General features: G+C 38.8%; 1 protein-coding gene across 6 annotated transcripts in view; it reads right to left on the bottom strand.

The window, feature by feature from the left end:
* Nucleotides 1–26,013, bottom strand: part of LOC139757121 (negative elongation factor D-like) — a 46,893-nt gene that overhangs the window by 7,823 nt on the left and 13,057 nt on the right. For 2 of the 6 annotated variants that reach the window (XR_011714513.1, XM_071677218.1), the window contains exons 2-5: nt 24,884–24,990; nt 23,973–24,082; nt 13,954–14,049; nt 10,740–10,853 (exon numbers count right to left, since the gene is read on the bottom strand). Coding sequence is in view for 1 of the 6 variants with exons in the window: in XM_071677218.1 (XP_071533319.1) it covers nt 10,813–10,853; nt 13,954–14,049; nt 23,973–24,082; nt 24,884–24,915 (279 nt within the window). In the remaining 5 variants the exon portion in view is untranslated. Of the gene's footprint in view, nt 1–9,087; nt 9,177–9,642; nt 9,732–9,947; nt 10,037–10,254; nt 10,329–10,717; nt 10,854–13,953; nt 14,050–23,972; nt 24,083–24,883; nt 24,991–26,013 lie in introns of those variants that run through there. The other 4 variants (XR_011714517.1, XR_011714515.1, XR_011714514.1 and 1 more) reach the window with 4 other exon arrangements.

Genomic DNA, 26,013 nt, shown 5'->3' with positions numbered 1-26,013 from the left:
AAACCACCTCACACCACACACTGTCCTCAAACATCTCATTTCCAGCACATCCATCCTCCTGCGCACAACTCTATCCATAGCCCACGCCTCGCAACCATACAACATTGTTGGAACCACTATTCCTTCAAACATACCCATTTTTGCTTTCCGAGATAATGTTCTCGACTTCCACACATTCTTCAAGGCCCCCAGAATTTTCGCCCCCTCCCCCACCCTATGATCCACTTCCGCTTCCATGGTTCCATCCGCTGCCAGATCCACTCCCAGATATCTAAAACACTTCACTTCCTCCAGTTTTTCTCCATTCAAACTCACCTCCCAATTGACTTGACCCTCAACCCTACTGTACCTAATAACCTTGCTCTTATTCACATTTACTCTTAACTTTCTTCTTCCACACACTTTACCAAACTCAGTCACCAGCTTCTGCAGTTTCTCACATGAATCAGCCACCAGCGCTGTATCATCAGCGAACAACAACTGACTCACTTCCCAAGCTCTCTCATCCCCAACAGACTTCATACTTGCCCCTCTTTCCAAAACTCTTGCATTTACCTCCCTAACAACCCCATCCATAAACAAATTAAACAACCATGGAGACATCACACACCCCTGCCGCAAACCTACATTCACTGAGAACCAATCACTTACCTCTCTTCCTACACGTACACATGCCTTACATCCTCGATAAAAACTTTTCACTGCTTCTAACAACTTGACTCCCACACCATATATTCTTAATACCTTCCACAGAGCATCTCTATCAACTCTATCACATGCCTTCTCCAGATCCATAAATGCTACATACAAATCCATTTGCTTTTCTAAGTATTTCTCACATACATTCTTCAAAGCAAACACCTGATCCACACATCCTCTACCACTTCTGAAACCACACTGCTCTTCCCCAATCTGATGCTCTGTACATGCCTTCACCCTCTCAATCATTACCCTCCCATATAATTTACCAGGAATACTCAACAAACTTATACCTCTGTAATTTGAGCACTCACTCTTATCCCCTTTGCCTTTGTACAATGGCACTATGCACGCATTCCGCCAATCCTCAGGCACCTCACCATGAGTCATACATACATTAAATAACCTTACCAACCAGTCAACAATACAGTCACCCCCTTTTTTAATAAATTCCACTGCAATACCATCCAAACCTGCTGCCTTGCCGGCTTTCATCTTCCGCAAAGCTTTCACTACCTCTTCTCTGTTTACCAAATCATTTTCCCTAACCCTCTCACTTTGCACACCACCTCGACCAAAACACCCTATATCTGCCACTCTATCATAAAACACATTCAACAAACCTTCAAAATATTCACTCCATCTCCTTCTCACATCACCACTACTTGTTATCACCTCCCCATTTGCGCCCTTCACTGAAGTTCCCATTTGCTCCCTTGTCTTACGCACTTTATTTACCTCCTTCCAGAACATCTTTTTATTCTCCCTAAAATTTAATATATATATCTATGACAAAGCGACTAGAGGGGACGGGAGCGGGGGGCCGGAAATCCTCCCCTCCTTGTATTAACTTTCTAAAATGGGAAACAGAAGAAGGAGTCACGCGGGGAGTGCTCATCCTCCTCGAAGGCTCAGAGTGGGGTGCCTAAATGTGTGTGGATGTAACCAAGATGTGAAAAAAGGAGAGATAGGTAGTATGTTTGAGGAAAGGAACCTGGATGTTTTGGCTCTGAGTGAAACGAAGCTCAAGGGTAAAGGGGAAGAGTGGTTTGGAAATGTCTGGGGAGTGAAGTCAGGGGTTAGTGAGAGGACAAGAGCAAGGGAAGGAGTAGCAATACTCCTGAAACAGGAGTTGTGGGAGTATGTGATAGAATGTAAGAAAGTAAATTCTCGATTAATATGGGTAAAATTGAAAGTTGATGGAGAGAGGTGGGTGATTATTGGTGCATATGCACCTGGGCATGAGAAGAAAGATCATGAGAGGCAAGTGTTTTGGGAGCAGCTAAATGAGTGTGTTAGCGGTTTTGATGCACGAGACCGGGTTATGGTGATGGGTGATTTGAATGCAAAGGTGAGTAATGTGGCAGTTGAGGGAATAATTGGTATGCATGGGGTGTTCAGTGTTGTAAATGGAAATGGTGAAGAGCTTGTAGATTTATGTGCTGAAAAAGGACTGATGATTGGGAATACCTGGTTTAAAAAGCGAGATATACATAAGTATACTTATGTAAGTAGGAGAGATGGCCAGAGAGCGTTATTGGATTACGTGTTAATTGACAGGCGTGCGAAAGAGAGACTTTTGGATGTCAATGTGCTGAGAGGTGCAACTGGAGGGATGTCTGATCATTATCTTGTGGAGGCTAAGGTGAAGATTAGTATGGGTTTTCAGAAAAGAAGAGTTAATGTTGGGGTGAAGAAGGTGGTGAGAGTAAGTGAGCTTGGGAAGGAGACCTGTGTGAAGAAGTATCAGGAGAGACTGTGTACAGAATGGAAAAAGGTGAGAACAATGGAAGTAAGGGGAGTGGGGGAGGAATGGGATGTATTTAGGGAATCAGTGATGGATTGCGCAAAAGATGCTTGTGGCATGAGAAGAGTGGGAGGTGGGCTGTTTAGAAAGGGTAGTGAGTGGTGGGATGAAGAAGTAAGAGTATTAGTGAAAGAGAAGAGAGAGGCATTTGGACGATTTTTGCAGGGAAAAAATGCAATTGAGTGGGAGAAGTATAAAAGAAAGAGACAGGAGGTCAAGAGAAAGGTGCAAGAGGTGAAAAAAAGGGCAAATGAGAGTTGGGGTGAGAGACTATCAGTAAATTTTAGGGAGAATAAAAAGATGTTCTGGAAGGAGGTAAATAGGGTACGTAAGACAAGGGAGCAAATGGGAACTTCAGTGAAGGGCGTAAATGGGGAGGTGATAACAAGTAGTGGTGATGTGAGAAGGAGATGGAATGAGTATTTTGAAGGTTTGTTGAATGTGTCTGATGACAGAGTGGCAGATATAGGGTGTTTGGGTCGAGGTGGTGTGCAAAGTGAGAGGGTTAGGGAAAATGATTTGGTAAACAGAGAAGAGGTAGTAAAAGCTTTGCGGAAGATGAAAGCCGGCAAGGCAGCAGGTTTGGATGGTATTGCAGTGGAATTTATTAAAAAAGGGGGTGACTGTATTGTTGACTGGTTGGTAAGGTTATTTAATGTATGTATGACTCATGGTGAGGTGCCTGAGGATTGGCGGAATGCGTGCATAGTGCCATTGTACAAAGGCAAAGGGGATAAGAGTGAGTGCTCAAATTACAGAGGTATAAGTTTGTTGAATGTAGGTTTGCGGCAGGGGTGTGTGATGTCTCCATGGTTGTTTAATTTGTTTATGGATGGGGTTGTTAGGGAGGTAAATGCAAGAGTTTTGGAAAGAGGGGCAAGTATGAAGTCTGTTGGGGATGAGAGAGCTTGGGAAGTGAGTCAGTTGTTGTTCGCTGATGATACAGCGCTGGTGGCGGATTCATGTGAGAAACTGCAGAAGCTGGTGACGGAGTTTGGTAAAGTGTGTGGAAGAAGAAAGTTAAGAGTAAATGTCAATAAGAGCAAGGTTATTAGGTACAGTAGGGTTGAGGGTCAAGTCAATTGGGAGGTGAGTTTGAATGGTGAGAGGCTGGAGGAAGTGAAGTGTTTTAGATATCTGGGAGTGGATCTGTCAGCGGATGGAACCATGGAAGCGGAAGTGGATCATAGGGTGGGGGAGGGGGCGAAAATTTTGGGAGCCTTGAAAAATGTGTGGAAGTCGAGAACATTATCCCGGAAAGCAAAAATGGGTATGTTTGAAGGAATAGTAGTTCCAACAATGTTGTATGGTTGCGAGGCGTGGGCTATGGATAGAGTTGTGCGTAGGAGGATGGATGTGCTGGAAATGAGATGTTTGAGGACAATGTGTGGTGTGAGGTGGTTTGATCGAGTAAGTAACGTAAGGGTAAGAGAGATGTGTGGAAATAAAAAGAGCGTGGTTGAGAGAGCAGAAGAGGGTGTTTTGAAATGGTTTGGGCACATGGAGAGAATGAGTGAGGAAAGATTGACCAAGAGGATATATGTGTCGGAGGTGGAGGGAACGAGGAGAAGAGGGAGACCAAATTGGAGGTGGAAAGATGGAGTGAAAAGGATTTTGTGTGATCGGGGCCTGAACATGCAGGAGGGTGAAAGGAGGGCAAGGAATAGAGTGAATTGGAGCGATGTGGTATACAGGGGTTGACGTGCTGTCAGTGGATTGAATCAAGGCATGTGAAGCGTCTGGGGTAAACCATGGAAAGCTGTGTAGGTATGTATATTTGCGTGTGTGGACGTGTGTATGTACATGTGTATGGGGGGGTTGGGCCATTTCTTTCGTCTGTTTCCTTGCGCTACCTCGCAAACGCGGGAGACAGCGACAAAGTATAAAAAAAAAAAAAAAAAAAAAAAAAAAAAGTTTGTTGAGTATTCCTGGTAAATCATATGGGAGGGTATTGATTGAGAGGGTGAAGGCATGTACAGAGCATCAGATTGGGGAAGAGCAGTGTGGTTTCAGAAGTGGTAGAGGATGTGTGGATCAGGTGTTTGCTTTGAAGAATGTATGTGAGAAATACTTAGAAAAGCAAATGGATTTGTATGTAGCATTTATGGATCTGGAGAAGGCATATGATAGAGTTGATAGAAATGCTCTGTGGAAGGTATTAAGAATATATGGTGTGGGAGGCAAGTTGTTAGAAGCAGTGAAAAGTTTTTATCGAGGATGTAAGGCATGTGTACGTGTAGGAAGAGAGGAAAGTGATTGGTTCTCAGTGAATGTAGGTTTGCGGCAGGGGTGTGTGATGTCTCCATGGTTGTTTAATTTGTTTATGGATGGGGTTGTTAGGGAGGTACATGCAAGAGTCTTGGAAAGAGGGGCAAGTATGAAGTCTGTTGGGGATGAGAGAGCTTGGGAAGTGAGTCAGTTGTTGTTCGCTGATGATACAGCGCTGGTGGCGGATTCATGTGAGAAACTGCAGAAGCTGGTGACGGAGTTTGGTAAAGTGTGTGGAAGAAGAAAGCTAAGAGTAAATGTGAATAAGAGCAAGGTTATTAGGTACAGTAGGGCTGAGGGTCAAGTCAATTGGGAGGTGAGTTTGAATGGTGAAAAACTGGAGGAAGTGAAGTGTTTTAGATATCTGGGAGTGGATCTGTCAGCGGATGGAACCATGGAAGCGGAAGTGGATCATAGGGTGGGGGAGGGGGCGAAAATTTTGGGAGCCTTGAAAAATGTGTGGAAGTCGAGAACATTATCCCGGAAAGCAAAAATGGGTATGTTTGAAGGAATAGTAGTTCCAACAATGTTGTATGGTTGCGAGGCGTGGGCTATGGATAGAGTTGTGCGCAGGAGGATGGATGTGCTGGAAATGAGATGTTTGAGGACAATGTGTGGTGTGAGGTGGTTTGATCGAGTAAGTAACGTAAGGGTAAGAGAGATGTGTGGAAATAAAAAGAGCGTGGTTGAGAGAGTAGAAGAGAGTGTTTTAAAATGGTTTGGGCACATGGAGAGAATGAGTGAGGAAAGATTGACCAAGAGGATATATGTGTCGGAGGTGGAGGGAACGAGGAGAAGAGGGAGACCAAATTGGAGGTGGAAAGATGGAGTGAAAAAGATTTTGTGTGATCGGGGCCTGAACATGCAGGAGGGTGAAAGGAGGGCAAGGAATAGAGTGAATTGGAGCGATGTGGTATACAGGGGTTGACGTGCTGTCAGTGGATTGAATCAAGGCATGTGAAGCGTCCGGGGTAAACCATGGAAAGCTGTGTAGGTATGTATATTTGTGTGTGTGGACGTGTGTATGTACATGTGTATGGGGGGGGGTTGGGCCATTTCTTTCGTCTGTTTCCTTGCGCTACCTCGCAATACGCGGGAGACAGCGACAAAGTATAAAAAAAAAAAAAAAAAAAAAAAAAGGGAGAGCAGTGTGTTTCAGAATGTAGGGGTGTGGATCAGGTGTTTGCTTGAAGAATGTATTAGAATACTTAAAAGCAAATGATTGTATGAGCTTTATGATCTGGAAAGCAATGTAGGTTGATAGAAATGTCTGTGGAAGTATAAATAGGTGGGAGCAAGTTGTTAGAAGCATGAAAAGTTTTATCGAGGTGTAAGGCATTTACGTGTAGAAGAGAGGAAAGATTGTTCTCATGAATGTTTTGCGGCAGGGGTGTTGTCTCCATGGTGTTTAATTTGTTTATGGATGGGGTTGTTAGGGAGGTACATGCAAGATCTTGAAAGAGGCAAGTATGAAGTCTGTGGGATGGGAGCTTGGAAGTGAGTCAGTTGTTGTTCCTGATGAACAGCGCGGCGATTCATGTAGAAACGCAAAGGGTGACGGAGTTTGTGCTGTCAGTGGAAGAATCTAAGGTATGTGAAGCGCCAAGGTAAACAGGAACAGCTAGGCTAGGTAATGTCAAAGCTATTCATAATCTAATTTGATATACAATAATAAAGAAAAACACACACTATCCCTTTAAAGCCATTACTCTGATGTGGTTCGGGCTTGTAGAAAAAGCTAAAGGAGTTTACAAGGAAAGTATAATTAAGGGGGTTGGTGTGAGGATCATCATCAGTGACCTGAAGAAATAGATTAGAGGAGTACTGGAGGGAAAAAATGAAGCAAGAATGTGTGGAATGGTATCTGTGGGAAGCATGTAAAGAAAAAACGAGTGGAAACTTTAGCCATCACCATTCCCTTGTAGAGTTTTGAGGGGAATGGTAGTCAGAGAGACATATCTATAGGAACATGAATCTGGAAATTTATCTACCAGAAGCAAAATTTCATAAAAGTATGATGTGTAATCCAATCTTTGCCGACTACATGACAACCTCAATTAATGCCAACATTCTTAAAATTTCAAAAAAGTTTTAAGTGAGAAATACCATGAGATTGACAAAAATGGCAAGAGTAAATGAAGCTAGGGGAGTGATAGAATTGGGAGGTATTTAAGGGAGCAGTGTTGGCATGTGCAAGTGCAAGGTGGGAGATGGGTAGGTGAGAAAGGGTAAAAAGTGGCGAGATGAAGTTACAAGTGAAAGCAAAAAGGGAGGTTTATGGGAAACACTTACAAGGAAAAAAGTACAAACGATTGAGAGATGTATCAGAGAAAGAGGTCAAAAGGAAGGTGAAAAGGCTGCAGGTAAATGAGGGCTGAGGTGAGCACCTATCAGGAAACTTCAGGGAGAATGAGAGTTTTTGGAAGCTCAAATGGTACAAGGAAAACAAGAAAACAAACGAGAACTTCAGTGAAAGGGGAAAATGAAGCGGTGACAGGTAGCAACGAGATGAGATGGAATGAGTATTTTGAAAGATTGGTTAAATGTGGTTGATGAAAGGGTGGCTTATGTAAGGAGTTCAGGTCAAGGAAGCATGCAGTACGTCATTGTCATGGAAAGGAGTTTGGTGAAACTAGTATGCAAGTCTTGCACAAGATGAAATGTGGCATATCATCTGGAGACGATGGCATTGCATTTGAATTTCATATAGGGTTGACTGCTGTAATTTGGTTCATTAGGATTTTCAATGTATGGATGGATCAAGAGGAAGACCTGAGGGTTAGTGGAATGCTTGTATAATGCCACTGTACATCAAGGAGACAATGTTGAGTTTTCCAAATTCAGAGGTACAAGATGTTTGTCAATTGTACCTGGGAGTTTGTTTGTAAGTGGTGACTGAGAGGGTGAAGGCAAGTACAGAGCAGCAGAGGAAGGATGAACAAAATGATTTCATAAGAGGCAGAGAACGAATGAATCTGGTGTTTGCTTTAAAGGATGTGTGTGAAAGAAACAATTGGAGAAACGAGAATTTGTATATAGCATTTACGGATCTACGGAAGAATATGATGGGGCTAACAGAGATGCCTTGCATAAGTTCTTACAAACTAGTCCAAGAGGAAAGTTGCTGTAAGCAGTGAAAAGTTCTAATGAAGGTTGTAAGGCTCATGCAAGAGTAGGGAGAGATGAAAGAATTGTTCCAGTTGAAGGATTGTTTATGACAGGGGTCGATAATGTTATGTAATGTTATCATGGCTGTTAAATTCACCTATGGATGAAGTATTGAGGGAGGTAAATGCAAGGGTCTTTGAGATAGGGGCATGTATGCAGTCTGTAGCAAGCGAGGACCTGGGAAGCAAGTCATATGTTTGGTTATGACAAAGCACTGGGAGCAGATTGGAATTTGAAACTGCACTTGTTGTTGAAAGAGTTCAGAAGTGTTTATTAAATGAGAAATAGTAAATGTGAATAAGAGTAAGGTTATTAGGTTTAGCTAGGTTAGGGACAGAGATTGTTGAGGTGTGAATCTGAATGGAGAAAATTTGGAGGAGTGAAGTATTTCAGATACCTTGGAGTGGACATGGTAACAAATGGACCCATGGAAACAAAGAAAATATTAATTTGGAGAATGACAGGATGTGTAGGAATTGTAGGGGACATGGACAAGGGAAAGACCAAACAAGATGGAAAAATGGGATGAGAAAGATTATTGTGGTCAAGGCCTGAACACACAGGAGGATGAAAGGCATGCATTAAACAATGAACTGGAATATAGAATACAGGGGTAGAAGTGCAGTTAAGTGACTGAATCAGAATGTGAGGCAGCTGGAGGTAACCTTGGAAAGGTCTGTGGGGCCTGGCTTTGGATAGGGGGCTGCAGTTTTGGTGCATTTCATGCAAAAGCTAAAGAATATACATGTATGCAAATGAATGTGGCCTCTCTTAGTTTGTTCCCGATGCCGACTCACTAACACGAGATACAGCAAACAGAAAATAATAAGCAAGTTTTTCCTTGTTGTAGTGCCTAAATTTGCCAAATAACACATACTGGCCACTTAAAAGGAATGGTTATGTACACAAGATATCACACGAATCTACCAATTTTCAGAATTAACAAATGCTCTAGTAGATAAAATCAATTTTGTTAATTCAGAAACTTCCATTACTAGTATATGCTTTCATGATTATCCTAATACAACTATGCCTATCAGATCTTTAAATCCTACTTGATGCTGACCAGAAAGATATAAAACCATTCCTCTCCAAGGTATAAGTAATTATTAGGTAAATATGTGGTGGTATGGAAAATAACTTACCTGAGAGCAGCCATTCCTATCAATTATATTCAATAGCAGGGACTTCTATTTTCTTGAATGATGCCTTCTCACTAAATCATACAACAGGACTGTAAAAAATAAATGAGAGGTTGACAGATGATACATGTGGTTTTGACATATTTCATGCAACAGATAAAGATTGGATGAGAATAAACACAACCTTACTTCATATGTTCCTGGTGCTATTTCGCTAACACGCAAAATGGTAAATATAAAAAGAAACCGATTTTCTTGTAGTGCCCGAGTTTATCTAATAACCCAGATATTGACCATTCTAAAGGAATGGTCATGTACACAAGAGATATCTCAGGTGAATCTTACCCAATTTCAGATGTACAACAAATGCTCTAGTACATAACTCCTACTGTCATCTCAGTTAACATGAAAACTGCAAACTTCCACGTTTTCATTATCATAATACAACTATGCCTATCTTTAAATTTTATTGTGCTGACTAGAATGATGAGAACAATCCCTCTCCAAGGTATAGGTAATTATTTGGTAAATATATGGTGGTATGGTATAATAACTTACTTGAGAGCAGCCATTCCTCTCAATTACATACAACAGCAGGGACTTGTATTTTCTTGAATGATGCCTTCTCACTACATCATACAACAGGACTGTAAAAAATAGTAAATGAGATGTTGACATAGGATATATGTGTCAATTCAGAAACTTCCATTACTAGTATATGCTTTCATGATTATCCTAATACAACTATGCCTATCAGATCTTTAAATCTTACTCGGTGCTGACCAGAAAGATATAAGACCATTCCTCTCCAAGGTATAGGTAATTATTAGGTAAATATGTGGTGGTATGGTATAATAACTTACTTGAGAGCAGCCATTCCTATCAATTATATTCAATAGCAGGGACTTCTATTTTCTTGAACGATGCCTTCTCACTACATCATACAATAGGACTGTAAAAAATAGTAAATGAGAGGTTGACATAGGATACATGTGTCAATTCAGAAACTTCCATTACTAGTATATGCTTTCATGATTATCCTAATACAACTACGCCTATCAGATCTTTAAATCTTACTTGATGCCGACCAGAAATATATAAAACCATTCCTCACCAAGGTATAGGTAATCATTTGGTAAATAAATGACAGTATGGTATATTAGCACTTACTTAGCAGCCATTCCTGTCAGTTATATACAACTGACTTGTGACCTTGAATGTTGACATCACATCATACAACAGGCCTGGAAAAAATAAAAATTCAGAAACAGATATTGTTGAAGAAAGGAAAAAACAAAACAATGCAAGTGTGTGTGTGTGGTGTGGTGTGTGTGTGTGTGTGGTGGGGAAGATGCAAAGAACTGCAGCTGCTTACGCAAAGAGTTGCAATAATTGTAGTCTACTACAATATTTTTATCCCTTGCTACTTCCTCAAACGAATTATCAGATATGTTACTATATACAGTGTATTACTACATCCACTACAACATATGCTAAAATATGCATGCAATATTAGTAAAGTTAACAGTAACATATGCATAATACCATTTCTAAACCAATAAAACAAAGTTGTCAAGTCATGTCAGTCACTCTGTCAAATTGGGTCATGTCAGTCACTCTGTCAAATTGGGTCATGTCAAAAAATCACCAGACACGAAACATCCTCAGCACGTATCAGGAACACTCGAAGAGGATATCTTCTAATGATCTCGATGATGGTTTGGAAGATCAAGTGGATGACCCTTGCAACTGCATTTGTCCTCCTGCTCCTGCAAAATGAAAGTGAATAGTCTCGTATTAAAAACCAACGTCATTTGTTAAATGCAGATATTCTCAACATTGCTAACGTAAGCAGTTTCTCCTTTAAAATCAATAATTCTCAATATATTTATCAACTAGTTACCACAAAACTAAAAATACTGACATACCCATGAGTACAAAAGAAAAAAATTGGGTACACTTCCTAAACTGTACATAGGACAAGCAGATTAATTAACATGTTCTCTCTTGTACATATGCTGGAAATTACATCTTCCACAGCTCTGTATGCCAAACCACAAGCAACCTACATAACTGTACAATAAATTAACTGCATCTTTCCTTTAAAAGAAATTTTCTTTTTCTTTCAAACTATTCGCCATTTCCCGCGTTAGCGAGGTAGCGTTAAGAACAGAGGACTGGGCCTTGGAGGGAATATCCTCACCTGGCCCCCTTCTCTGTTCCTTGTTTTGGAAAATTAAAAAAAAAAAACGAGAGGGGAAGATTTCCAGCCCCCCGCTCCCTCCCCTTTTAGTCGCCTTCTACGACACGCAGGGAATACGTGGGAAGTATTCTTTCTCCCCTATCCCCAGGGATATAGCTTCTATGATATGGAAATCTAAACAGATTTCTCAAAATATTTGAGTGAAGAAATTTTTCTTATCAAATATTGGCTACTGCAACAAAAAAAAGCTGTACCTATCTATCTATCTATCTACCTGTATAACTGATGGCTGTTCCCTCTGCTGCAAACTCCCTCAAGAGGGTGGCCATGGCAAAGAGTCCCCATACCTGGTGAGCTCTACTGCTGCTTCTTTGCCTTTAGTGCCTCATCCTTAACAATCCATGGGCAGAGGGTGACTCTAGTGCACTGTTTCCAGAGACTACTGTCTAAATTTCCAACCAACTACTTCTACCTAAACTTCATGCCTAATACTGCAGGCTCCTCTCAAATCATTCACTTCCACAGCCTTAGCATTAAGTATACCTCAGAATCACTCACAGAAAATATTATTACATTAATCAAATTCAGTCAGTGCTAAATATGAAGTAAATGTACAGGATGATGTCCTTCCCTGAAACAAGACAATTTCTTTCTTAATTTCCAGATAAAAAATCTATTTATCCTCTTGCATTAGATAGAATGTAAAGAAATAGAATGCACTGAAAAGAAAGAGGTTTGCTTTTCCAAGAGACAATGTCAGTTACCAAACTATGACATGTTACATAAACAGTTAACCAAAACACAGTACGGTAAGCAAAGGCTCAACAAACCAAGAACTGCGCAAAAATACCTTATTAAAGAACAGTTGAACATTATACATGAAATAAAGCTTGGGAGAATATGGAACACCAGCACAAGAAGCAGGAAGAACATCAAAGACTAAATAAGAAACAACTTGTGCAGTAAAATCTTTCAAGTAGTCCTACAGATTTAATGCAATGACTATCAACTAGTGCTTCATCTTAAAGGTACAAATGAGAATCAATTACTTAATATTCTTTCAAATATAATATAATAAATCAGTATCAATTCAGTACCAAATTATGCATAACATGAATAATCATTGCCCTTCTAGGTATAATCCAAACTAAATACAGGACGACATGATAATTGCTCATAAAAGCAAGTCTCAGGTAATTTTATTTTTCATTCACTGAACAGTTATTTCTCCACAAGCAAGTGCTCCTGGTGAACATGGCCTCATCATATATGCATATTACTATACTACAAATAGTCAAGTTCGCAAGTCATTCTTCTGCCTTTGTGATCACAGAAACACAAGACCAATCATTCTGAGTTACTACCCAAATATCATCTAAAAGAACTTCATGCATTATGGTGATAAATATGGGTGATAAATGAAACGTCTCATCCATACATCATTGGAATTACTGTAACTTAACCATTCTTACCCTCCCAGATAGTGAAATCTTATCCCATACATTCCTCGATGCTCCATTACCATTAACCAGAACCCCTTTCTGGCTCCTGTAGCTTCAAAGCTGCACTATTTCCAGTAGCACGGAAATAATGGGGCTCCTTTGGAGTAACAAGTTCATCACTAAGAATGAAATTCTTTTGTCAACAGACAATTTAGTTTTGCCTAATGTGACTTGACAATCATAATCAGGACATAACTGATGGTTTAACAGCAAACTACACAATTATTTCCGCTATGTAAGTAAAGGTATAGATTTCAAGTCTCCAGTGATATTCTAAAAGGATTATCCTCATATTTGAAAATAATCCTCGACAACTGCCTTATTTTTAATACCATTAAATTAAATCATGCTTCAGGTCAGGCTCGAGAGATTAAATTCGTAAATAATTACCACAGGAGAAAGTAGCTTAATATTCAAAACTAGAAGTCATGAAGAACTTTAAGTGGTAAATTACCTAATTTACTCGCTGTATATGCCTCAATCCATCAACATGGGTTTCAATGGGCACCTGAATAAAGTCAGCCACTCAATCAATTCGCAAGAACAGAACTACTGTTGTTGTTTATATCAACCGACGCCATGTTGGATCTGATTTCCGCGACTGGTAAATAATGTAAAATAATCAATGCTAATGACAAAAGATTTACGAGGCTCAAAACGATCCTAAGGGGCAGATAAATGTAAATTATTAAAATACTAAAATATTTGCTGACCAAGGCCACTAAAAGTTTAGTTAAATTTATACCAAATGTACATCACATCCAATCACCCTCCATTTTCCCTGGCAAACATATCCCTTAATGCTTTATTTAATGGCTGTAAAACATTCTACAAATCATAACTTGCAGCAAGTCATTCTGTAAAAACTACACAATTATGAAATAAATGAAACATTTAAGCTGTTCGTCAAAGCTAACCTACACATTTAACTAATGTGTCAAAATAATGTTAAAGACCTCAGACCAACTTCCAATGCGCCACTATGTACCAAGACGAAATAACGTCACAATTCGCCATTAATGATATTATTAATAGGTTTTCAAATCTGCCATAGTTTAATATATATATGAAACCGTCGATTAATGGCGTCAAATTTCAATTCCTCCCTATATCACGTAGGGAAATAATGCATATCATGAAACCCAAGAGGACTGGACAACTTACCCTCACGGAGCCGATGGTCAAAGAGGTTACAAATGGTAAGGACTCGTTCTCGAAACCTCGGTATGGTGTGGATTCGAAGCGGCTTCGAACACAAACCTTCAAACGAATATTGAGTTTTTACCAAGTCTTTCTCATTATTTCCACATAAACTCAATAAAATCTCCTCGAATATTAAGACAGAGAATATATATATAAATGTAATAAGCTGATCCATCAGATAATGATGAAAATAAACCCGAGATATTTCTTGAGTTCATTCACGGTTCAAAGCCTAGTTGAGCGGGGTGAAGCAATCCGAGTCGTTTTAATGGGTCATAATGAGCGGTTCGGTTGTTTCAATTTTAACATGACATTTGCAACAGATATAAATAAACATACTCAAATTTTGGTTTGAACAACTGTGAAGCTACAATTTTTTACGTTAAAATATCAAAATGACTATAATCATCAAGATACGTATGTTAAAAGTAATGATTCGCGAAATTAGTGTCTATTTGGTAATTTAACATGATTTAAAATGTGATGTTAAGGACCACGACAACAGCGTCATCTTGCTGGGATCAGGAAAAGTAAAATGTGTCCAGGGAAATAAATAAATGAATAACACTGATGTTTGGCGACCAAGCCGAATTCTGCATTCATTCCATACAAAAGCAGTCATTTTACCCGAATAAACATATTATAACGCAATCTTAACGTTAATTGAAAATTAAACAGCCACTTCAACAACTAGAATATGACATTGTCCAGTCTAAAGTAACAGGCGCGACATTCCTTTCATCTAGAGACATTTGCGAGTTCATGAACATTCTCGTTGGGGAAGCCATGTTAGGTTTAGGGTCATCTTGATGTCATCTAAGATATAGAGTTACGATGCTTATGAAGCCATGTGAGCGAACTACAGTAACAAATTATACTAACGGAGAGGTGCTCCATATTAATTCCTCTCTTATCTGCTTCAAAAATACGTTGAAATCGGCTTCCATGTGTATTCAATGGACACATAAGTTATCGGTATTCTAATATCAGAGAAGAAAAGATATTTCACAAAGTAAACATTTTCATTTAATTTCCCTCTGACTGGTCTCATATTTTTCCTTTTTCGTTATTTCTCCTGCAGTTATTGGTGTTCATCTGAACAAAATGCTACTGCTCTGTCTTTTCTGTATCAAAAACAAATTCTATCTTTATTTTATTTATTATACTTTGTCGCTGTCTCCCGCGTTTGTGAGGTAGCGCAAGGAAACAGACGAAAGAAATGGCCCAACCCCCCCCATACACATGTATATACATACGTCCACACACGCAAATATACATACCTACACAGCTTTCCATGGTTTACCCCAGACGCTTCACATGCCTTGATTCAATCCATTTATGTCTCTTTCTCACTCTGCCTCTCCTTTTATCTATCTGCATGTATTGCTTAAATCAAATGTCTACTACAGTCAATAAAACAAAATTCCTTGTATTTCTTATGGACTAAATGTCTAAAAATGTAATAAATCAGTTACTAAAAGGCAAAATCAATTCTCATAAATTTGTCACATACAACTGTCAGTTTCATATGAGTGCAAACTGGTTCTTTAAGTCCAATGTGTTGCAATCCAATTCTGATTACGTAAACTATTAGGTACTCACTAGCTTATAATGACTTAATCATCGGGAAAAATCTTGATGATGCAAGAAATAACATGGCAATCTGGATTATATATATCTAATAAAACCTAATATGTTTGAAGGTCAAGCACATGGCATCTGCAATATTACTCATACCAAAAAATGTACTGTTATGATTAACAATATTCCTAATACTAAAAAAAACTACTGTTGTGGTGATGGTTCCATCCTAAATAGTAACTTTTTCCTCAATCATTAACTTTGTTACGTTTCTTTTTCCATGCCTGGTTGACCAGTGCTGACATATCTAATGTATCAGTCTATCTACATCTCTGACACCTGTTCCAACTGAAACTCCCTCAAGGAAGTGTTGGCCATGGCAAGTCTCCAGAACTAGTGAACTCCAGCATTACTTCTTAGCCTTTAGTGCCCCACTCTTAACATGCAACAGGCAGAGGGCAACTCTAGCACAGTTTGGAGAGTGTTTGGAGAGTGTTTGCACAGTGTTTGGAGAGGCTCCTAACTAATATTCCTATTGACTCCACCTACCTAAAGCTTCAGCTTAAGTGTTCCTACCAACTACTTTTATTTACTGCTCCTTCCCTTTTGCCAAACTAGAGGGATAGCACATAAGAGTTCATTGTGGAAAAATCTATGAGCAACAAAGAATGAGCTGTGTGAATTAAGTTTTGTCAAGTGTTATGTATGACATGGAGAGATTGTGTGTTTGTGGACAGAGTGCCAATTGCCCATGTGTGGGTGAGTCAGAAAGAAAAGGCAGCTAACTGGGTCAGAGGAGTGCAACCTGACAACCACTGAAGTCCTGGCTCACTACACAGCTGTCACCAACCTTTCCTGATATATTCAATCATGATATAATTCTCCTGATCCAATCTAACTGAGTACCATTCGTTTAAACTTTTCCCGATAATCTCTTTAGCATTTTTCAACTGAGACAGCACGGGCAACTGAGAGCCCTAATCAGAGCCACCTTGGTTACACTATATGTACATGTACCCTAGCCTAAGCCTAGTCCCATTTTACTGACCAACCCACAATGGAAGATGAACAGCTTGTGTTGACTGTAAACTGACTATCACATCCTGGATTCAAACCTATGTGGGTTCAACATGTGTGGCCTGTAAATGCTATCATTCATTTTCCTGTGCTCTATTTAAGATCTGAAGGCAGTAATGAATCACAGTTATTTCAGATTTTCTGTGGTATTTGCTTCGTAATGGTATCCAATCCCAGCATTTCATCTTATGTAAATACCACTCTGTTCCCTAGTCTACATTACACCTGTCACAAGCATGGACAAGAAAGAATTTTGGGTAATTAATATAAATAATTTTCAAATGTTAAGTAATCATTAACATAGTTTACATGAATATAACATTCAAAAGCTGGAAAACCATATCTGAAAGATCAGTAATGTATCTATAATTCAAAAACTCTGAAATACAAAAGTTCAACTCTGAAATGTGAATGGATTAAACCATAGTAATTCTTCATGTTTACAACAATGGAAGGTACTCAGTTCATCTTTTCTGCAGTGGTTGAATGAAGAAATTAAACATAAACGTGCAGAAAGCAGTGAAATACGACCAAAATTCCCACTAATTTGGGAGCAGTTTCTCAAAGCTACGAACCAGACAGACAGAATAGAAGTAAGTTAATGTTATGCAAATACTAGTGGTATGCAATAGTACTGTACTTGTTTTTTTATTTGTCAGAGATAGCATCAAAAGCAGTCTTTTAAATGCATTTGGATGCCTCATTGATTCATTGCTTTTAGGATGATGGCCCTTGTTAGAAAAGAAGTCATTGGTAAAATTTAGGTAATGGTCCTTAGTCCTGTTATCAAGGAGAAAACCAGAACAGTAAGCTTAAAGACACTGGGAAGTTATCCAGAGCAGAAACAGTTCACAGGAACCAAGCTGAGGTTAACCATGAGTTGAGCCTAAATTCTTGTAGAGGTACTGAAATACAAGGGCATTTCACAGAAAGGATATAAAGGAATATCTCATTGCATCATTATATGATATAGATTATGAGAGTGAATTATCATGATACTTCTAGTTACCTTTTTCCTGTATATTAAGTATGCATATTCCATGCACATGGTGTACAAACAAGAATTGTAAGTATGTAAAAAGATAGAGATATGCAGAAGTAGCAGTTATGAAAAAGGTATTTATATATATGAATGTTTGTCATAGATATGTGAGATATATATGGTGGAATTTTAACATTAAGCAGGGCAAGCATGTAATTAGTAAATATGTATGTGAAAAGACACTATAAATTCTCTTTAGATGTAATTAGATTTTGACTTCCTGTGGAGCAGATGATTTGTTTCAAGTGAAAGTCTTTTTTGAAATCTTGTTTGATAAAGAGAACACAACTGTACAAGCTCCAGTGAATGGAAAGAATTTAAGGGTAGAATAAGCAAGAAACATAAAGAAAAGGATGCTTTTCCCATCTTGTAACTTATTTTTATGAAACTAACTATTCCTAGGTTTTTACGGGTAAAAGCAAAGAAAGAAGTCATGTAGAAATGGATTACTGATGTAATTTAGTTGAAGATTAATAAAATAGGCAGAGTGAACAATAGAGATGGAAGAAAGATATAAGGAATGAAGTTTTTTGGAGGATGTTTTGATGAAAACCTTTTAAGAGCTTGGCAATGAAGGATACATGATAAATGATAGATTGGTGAAAAAATACAGTGGTATGTTTGGAAGTACAAGGGGAAGGGGTATAAGGTGAAAGAAATGGGCAGGTACAGTGAGTGAATTATTTAAAGATGTAGATGGAAAAACAGAGGAAAGAATTAATCTTTTGGTTATATACAGTAGAAATTTTGTGTGTGAGAAGGGTAGGGTGAAGAGATATGTTTCATTTAATGAATAAGAAGAGGTGAATTTAGAAGTGCCTCTATCAAGTTTGGAAACCTATCTATTTTAGCATTGGAAATTAATTTTGGATATGCGTCTGTTATCTTGATCCACTTCATATGAAAGGGGCTAGAGTTAAAGTAACAGAGATTAGGTAATGTTCATGGTGAATTGCTGGAAAGAAGAGAATATGTAATTAGCCAAGACACATTTTAAAGAAATTGTTTTCGCTTTAGGTTTTTTTAATGTAAGAAGAAAGCAATAGGTATAGAAATGTGAAATTACAAAGCTCTTAAATAGTCAGGTATAGAGGGAAGACTAGGGCAATTGAATGTGTTCAAAAGTCGAATTGAAAGGATAATATATATGAGACAGGATAGGTGTTCATGAAAAATCTGAATTGCACCTCTAGACAATAGAGGGAAAGTTATAGTTATCTCCTAAATGTTTGAGATGGAGATAAAACAGGGTAAGAGGGAAGTAAAAGATGATGAGAGTTAGTGTGTGCAGTGAGATTGAGAGTAAGAAATTGAAAAAAAAAGCAAAAACACATCATGAGACAAAATGTGGCACTACTTGAAGAATGCACCAAGTAACTAAGAAATAATCAGGATATTTGAGTTTTACAGGCAAGCTAATGATCCTCTAGCTCTTTTGTCTTGCTCAGCTCAGACATTGCTTTGAATTTCACTGTCAAAGCAAGGTCTAAGTGATGAAATAATTGACCTATGAATCAACCCTGAATTATAATTGCCAGAAATGTTTGTTAGCTCATTAGTAACATTGTGAAAGCACAGTCTTCCTTGCCCCCAAAATCCATCACAAGATTGTAAAACTTGAGTTCATCACTCTTCCTTATGAGTCAGATTTGTTTGTCCATTCCAGAGATCATGTCAGAAAGTCTTTTGTACATGGATGAAGGAAAGGGATGAAGGGAATTGCCTGGTTTTAAGATTTTCATTTTAATAGTTCAGTTTTACAGAAGAGAGAGCCCAAAAGAAATTGACCATTGTGGTTTGTGATATGTCTTTGAGGTAAGATTGCATAAGTGGGTTCACTCTGAACTTTTGTTTCTCCCTCATCAAGTATGATACTAGAGCAGATTAACATAATCAGCATTGTACATACTGGTTGCAACAGAACTGCTGTTGCTAAGAGAATGGTAGCCAGCAGAGGTAGATAACACTTAAGGCACTTTATAGTTGGGCTGTGTTAGTCCGAATGAGAGTTTCAATAGCCATCTTCAGGTTTCATTGCATGCCTGTATGGTAGATACACCGTAGCTGGTCTTGTTAGTCATCAGAATTCTAGCTATGTTTTTGGTGTTTCAGGCCTAGTTGATATGCCTAACAAGGGAGGTTTACTTCCTGGTCACCTAGTTACTTGCACTGTAACTGTACTTCATTAAACTTCAGCCTATTAAGGATGACTTGGAGAAAGGGAAAAGTAGTCCTTTGTAACTGAATCATTGGATCTAGTTAGATATAAATGGTTTCTTACATGTCAGAGACTGAAGGTATCATCACCATGGATAGGATCTGTGCTTATTACTTATATTTATATTTGTGTCTTGCTGAAAAGGGTTTTGTTTGATGTTAAGGCATATCTGTGTACCCTGCTTCTAAAGCACTACTTTGCTGGAATATGTATATGAATATATATATCATGTGACTGCTTTTGCGATTTAATAGTGGGTGTTTATTTACTTACTGGTGTGTTTTTCATTAACTAGATTTTTTTCTTTTTGAAAACATATTCCTTTACAAAGTTAGCAGTATTTTTGTATATGAGTGTGTGTGTGTTTTGGAAGCAGCTGAATGAGTGTGTTAGTGGTTTTGATGCACGAGACCGGGTTATAGTGATGGGTGATTTGAATGCAAAGGTGAGTAATGTGGCAGTTGAGGGAATAATTGGTATACATGGGGTGTTCAGTGTTGTAAATGGAAATGGTGAAGAGCTTGTAGATTTATGTGCTGAAAAAGGACTGGTGATTGGGAATACCTTGTTTAAAAAGCGAGATATACATAAGTATACGTATGTAAGTAGGAGAGATGGCCAGAGAGCGTTATTGGATTACGTGTTAATTGACAGGCACGCGAAAGAGAGACTTTTGGACGTTAATGTGCTGAGAGGTGCAACTGGAGGGATGTCTCATCATTACCTTGTGGAGGCTAAGGTGAAGATTTGTATGGGTTTTCAGAAAAGAAGAGTGAATGTTGGGGTGAAGAGGGTGGTGAGAGTAAGTGAGCTTGGGAAGGAGACTTGTGTGAGGAAGTACCAGGAGAGACTGAGTACAGAATAGAAAAAGGTGAGAACAATGGAAGTAAGGGGAGTGGGGGAGGAATGGGATGTATTTAGGGAATCAGTGATGGATTGCACAAAAGATGCTTGTGGCATGAGAAGAGTGGGAGGTGGGATGATTAGAAAGGGTAGTGAGTGGTGGGATGAAGAAGTAAGATTATTAGTGAAAGAAAAGAGAGAGGCATTTGGATGATTTTTGCAGGGAAAAAATGCAACTGAGTGGGAGATGTATAAAAGAAAGAGACAGGAGGTCAAGAGAAAGGTGCAAGAGGTGAAAAAGAGGGCAAATGAGAGGTGGGGTGAGAGAGTATCATTAAATTTTAGGGAGATTAAAAAGATGTTCTGGAAGGAGGTAAATAAAATGCGTAAGACAAGGGAGCAAATGGGAACTTCAGTGAAGGGCGCAAATGGGGAGGTGATAACAAGTAGTGGTGATGTGAGAAGGAGATGGAGTGAGTATTTTGAAGGTTTGTTGAATGTGTTTGATGATAGAGTGGCAGATATAGGGTGTTTTGGTCGAGGTGGTGTGCAAAGTGAGAGGGTTACGGAAAATGATTTGGTAAACAGAGAAGAGGTAGCAAAAGCTTTGCGGAAGATGAAAGCCGGCAAGGCAGCAGGTTTGGATGGTATTGCAGTGGAATTTATTAAAAAAGGGGGTGACTGTATTATTGACTGGTTGGTAAGGTTATTTAATGTATGTATGACTCATGGTGAGGTGCCTGAGGATTGGCAGAATGTGTGCATAGTGCCAATGTACAAAGGCAAAGGGATAAGAGTGAGTGCTCAAATTACAGAGGTATAAGTTTGTTGAGTATTCCTGGTAAATTATATGGGAGGGTATTGATTGAGAGGGTGAAGGCATGTACAGAGCATCAGATTGGGGAAGAGCAGTGTGGTTTCAGAAGTGGTAGAGGATGTGTGGATCAGGTGTTTGCTTTGAAGAATGTATGTGAGAAATACTTAGAAAAGCAAATGGATTTGTATGTAGCATTTATGGATCTGGAGAAGGCATATGATAGAGTTGATAGAGAGATGTGTGGAAATAAAAAGAGCATGGTTGAGAGAGCAGAAGAGGGTGTTTTTGAAATGGTTTGGGCACATGGAGAGAATGAGTGAGGAAAGATTGACCAAGAGGATATATGTGTCGGAGGTGGAGGGAACGAGGAGAAGTGGGAGACCAAATTGGAGGTGGAAAGGTGGAGTGAAAAAGATTTTGTGTGATCGGGGCCTGAGCATGCAGGAGGGTGAAAGGCGGGCAAGGAATAGAGTGAATTGGATCGATGTGGTATACCGGGGTTGACGTGCTGTCAGTGGATTGAATCAGGGCATGTGAAGCAACTGGGGTAAACCATGGAAAGCTGTGTAGGTATGTATATTTGCGTATGTGGACGTATGTATATACATGTGTATGGGGGTGGGTTGGGCCATTTCTTTCGTCTGTTTCCTTGCACTACCTCGTAAATGCGGGAAACAGCGACAAAGCAAAAAAAAAAAAAAAAAAAAAAGGAACCTATGCAAACACTGCGCTAGAGTAGCCCTCTACTAGTGACCTGTTAAGGGTGAGGCACAAGAGGCTAAGAATTGGCACTTGATTTCACAAGTAATGGAGACTCTATTGCCATGGCCATCCCACTGAGGGAGTTCCAGTTGGAACAGACATCAGAGATATTGATAGATAGATGAATAAATAATAAATAATTATTACATAAGCAAAATTAATTAAATCAAAGCCATAAAAAATTCTAAATCTATTTTCTTACCTACACTCTCAACATCAGTAAAATAAACATAGAGTGTCTTCTCTAATTCAAGTCCAAACAAAGTAAAGAATGACATTCTTTATGCAAAAAAAATTCCATATCAGCAAAGATACATTTCCTCTATAGATCACACTTGAAAAAACCTAGCTTTAATAAAAAGACTCAGAAAAAAACAGTCCACTTCTATAAATACATCAACAGAAGGGAGAAATTTCTTTGATAAGATTCAGATTTTAAGAGACACCCAAGGATAATCTATAATTCACATATTCCCTCACATACACTATTCCACGCATTCTTCCTCTGATTCTCTCTCTCCAGTATTCCTCCACCCTATTTGCCTATGTCACAGGTGGCCTTCCACTCACATCAACCCCTTTAATTGTACCACAGGTGGTCTTCCACTCATACTAACCCCTTTAATAATCCTATCATACATACTTCTTGTAACTCCCAGTCTTGCATTCTTTCCACATGCCCAAACCACCACAAAGAATTACATTTCACCCATTCAACCACTCCACAATTCACTCCCTTTGCATTCCTTGCCATACCACATCTCTCATGCACCCTTTCTATTCCTAATTCATTCCATCTAGTCACACCACATGCTCTTCTCAAATAGCTCATTTCCACAGCCTGGATTCTTGACCTCTGTGCCTCATTCCACGTTCATGTTTTGGCTGTAGAGGTCAGGGCTGGGAGGTCTATGCTGTCTCTTAATCCTCACTTCACTTTCATACTTACACCTTTACCCTTCACTATTCTATTAAGGGACCCAATGACACTTCTACCCTGCACTGCTCTCTCCCTTATCACTCCTTCCATATCACCACACTTACTCAAGAGAGCTCCCAGATACTTAAATTTTCTCACTTCTTCCAGTCTTTTCTCCTCATATCCACATCACAATTTAGTACACTTTCTTTTTTCACACTACTTGGTTCTACAAAATCTATACTTTCACTTCGTTTCCCTTCAAATATCATACTTTACTTTTCCTTGCATTTACCTTCAATTTCCTATGCTTAAACACATTATAAAACACATACATCCTTCTGCAACTCCTCTTCACTCTCCGCAAGCAGGCATGCCACTAGCCACACTCATCATTTCTTCAAAAATACCCCCTCCAACTTCCTTTTAATTCCTCCTTTTGATTCAGCAATTCCCCTTCCTTACTTCTCACATCACTGTTTCCACTCACATCCACCTCTCGCCTTTTTCATCTCCTTTCAATATACTGTAGTTTCTTATTTCCTAAAACTTTTCACATAACTTTCTTTCAAAATCTTTATCTACTATTTCTTTGCTTTCCTCTAACAGCTTCTTAACATTCCGCTTACAGCCTCATGTTAATATCTAAATGCTAATTCAAGACATGCCAGTGAAAGGTCATTAACCTTGCAATGGCATTCAAATACAATACTCAGCATACCTGCCAAGATAAGCCACTCAGCCATCAGGTTGGCCATCTGAGCCACAGCCTGGTAGTTTTCAGACAACATTTCAATAACTTGCTCAGGATTTCCACCAGCTTGGATGTATCTGGAGAAGGAAAAACAACTAGGATTTTCATATAATGCCTGCAGGTTCTGAACCCATATGGTTTCTCAATCAATTGTGGTAACTGGATGGATCATTTTAATCAAGAGTTGTGTATGACAATTTGAACTAGTAATAAGAATCTCATCCCTAGTAGAAATCCAAGTCTTTTTATAACACTATTGATTATGACAATCTATGGTTCATAATGAAAATTTAAGACTATCAATAAGACACTATGGTTAAAAATAACCTCAGTCAAAAGGAAAAAATGCATATTCACAATAGAAATTTAAAATCAAATAAATAAAAGGACAGGGTATGTGAGTAGATTTTACATAAAATTATACAGTAAGCTAAATAAATCAGTTCATATTTTCTATGATATGAAAATTAATGGTAATATCGAGGGCATGAGTTTGCCATTCTTGGGACCCAGTGTGTTTCTCCACATCAGGCACTCTCCCTGCAGGGTGGTAAACTCTATTTGGGTTACTCTGCTCCTCAATTAAGAGAGACAAGTACCTAGAATATACAGATGAGAATTTCCTTTATCACCATGTCAATCAGCATACAAGAACCTCTGAGGATGATACACTGTCTTGGTTGATTTTGTCTTTAATCATTACAGCATACATAAGTAGCATGAGAATTGGCCATAACAAATATAAGTGAAATAAATGCAAAGATCAAAATGAAATAAATGCAAAGTAATGAGGATGGCATGCAAATGTAATTGAAATATACAGAAATAAGCTACAGGAATCTGTATGTGAAGAAAGCCTTTAAGTTGACCTGGCTGACCTTTTAAGTGTTGAAAATATACCAGGCTCCATGATGAAGTCAGTGCTCGAGAACTGCCATAGGCAGTTGGACTGAATGTCCGCTGGACTGAGGGCTTCATCTTCCTCCTGTCAACAGAAGAATGAAAATTAGCATTTATGGGACTTAACAAATTATTTAGCTTTCCAATGAAAGCTGTATGTTTGCTTAAGGCCCTGACTCACAAAGGGGAAAGTGATGATATGTGTGGATCCATCTAAGAAGAAAAATATGGCTTGGAACATGTGGAATTCTCTAAACCTTTCAACTACTCCACCCACATATATATTCAGTGCCTGGGTAACAATGCCTACCATGTATTTACAAATTGAGATTTTCTGCTATAATTCCAAGGCTAAGTTCTGGGTTGCTAATATGAGCTTGCTGGATGCCTTTGCTGAACATACTAAATTCAGTTGCCCTTCACACAAGGAAGAGTGAAGTATCACAGTTTATGCTGATGCTTATGCCACAGCCAAATTTTCCTTAATTTCCAACTAAACTGCCCTTACCCTGGTAAACCTAATAAATTTGCTTTTATCCACATTTACTTCCAAGCTTGGTCACAACTTTGACAAGTTTCCTAAATCTGCCATCAGTAGTGTATCATAGCAAACAACAACTGACTCACTTATCAGAATCTTTCATCCCTAACAAACTGCATAATTGCTCATCTCTCCAAGACTCTCACTTTACCTCCCTTACCACCCCATTCATAAACAAATTGAACAACCATGGTGACATCACATACCCTTACCACAGACCAAGCTTCATTTGAAACCATTTACTCTCTCTTTCTTCTCACTGATACTGTTTCCTCTTTTCCAAAAACCCGCACGAATCTTCTCCTTCACCTCCAAAATATTATGATCAGACATCCCACCAGCTGCCCCTCTCAACATACTTACAGCCAAAAGTATCTCTTTTACTCGCCTATCAATTACTATGTAATCCAATTATACCCGCTGAACATCTTTCTTATTCACATACATATATTAATGTATGTCCCCTCCTTTTAGTCCAGATATTCCCAATCACCTGTACTTTTCCAGAAGCCCTTCATCATTTCCATTCATAATACTGAATATTCGTGTTCAAATCACCCATCACTA

This window comes from Panulirus ornatus, chromosome 24 (assembly GCF_036320965.1).
Source record: "Panulirus ornatus isolate Po-2019 chromosome 24, ASM3632096v1, whole genome shotgun sequence".
In the NCBI taxonomy this organism is placed as follows: Eukaryota; Metazoa; Arthropoda; class Malacostraca; order Decapoda; family Palinuridae; genus Panulirus; species Panulirus ornatus.
This window is presented reverse-complemented; position numbering and strand designations above follow the sequence as displayed.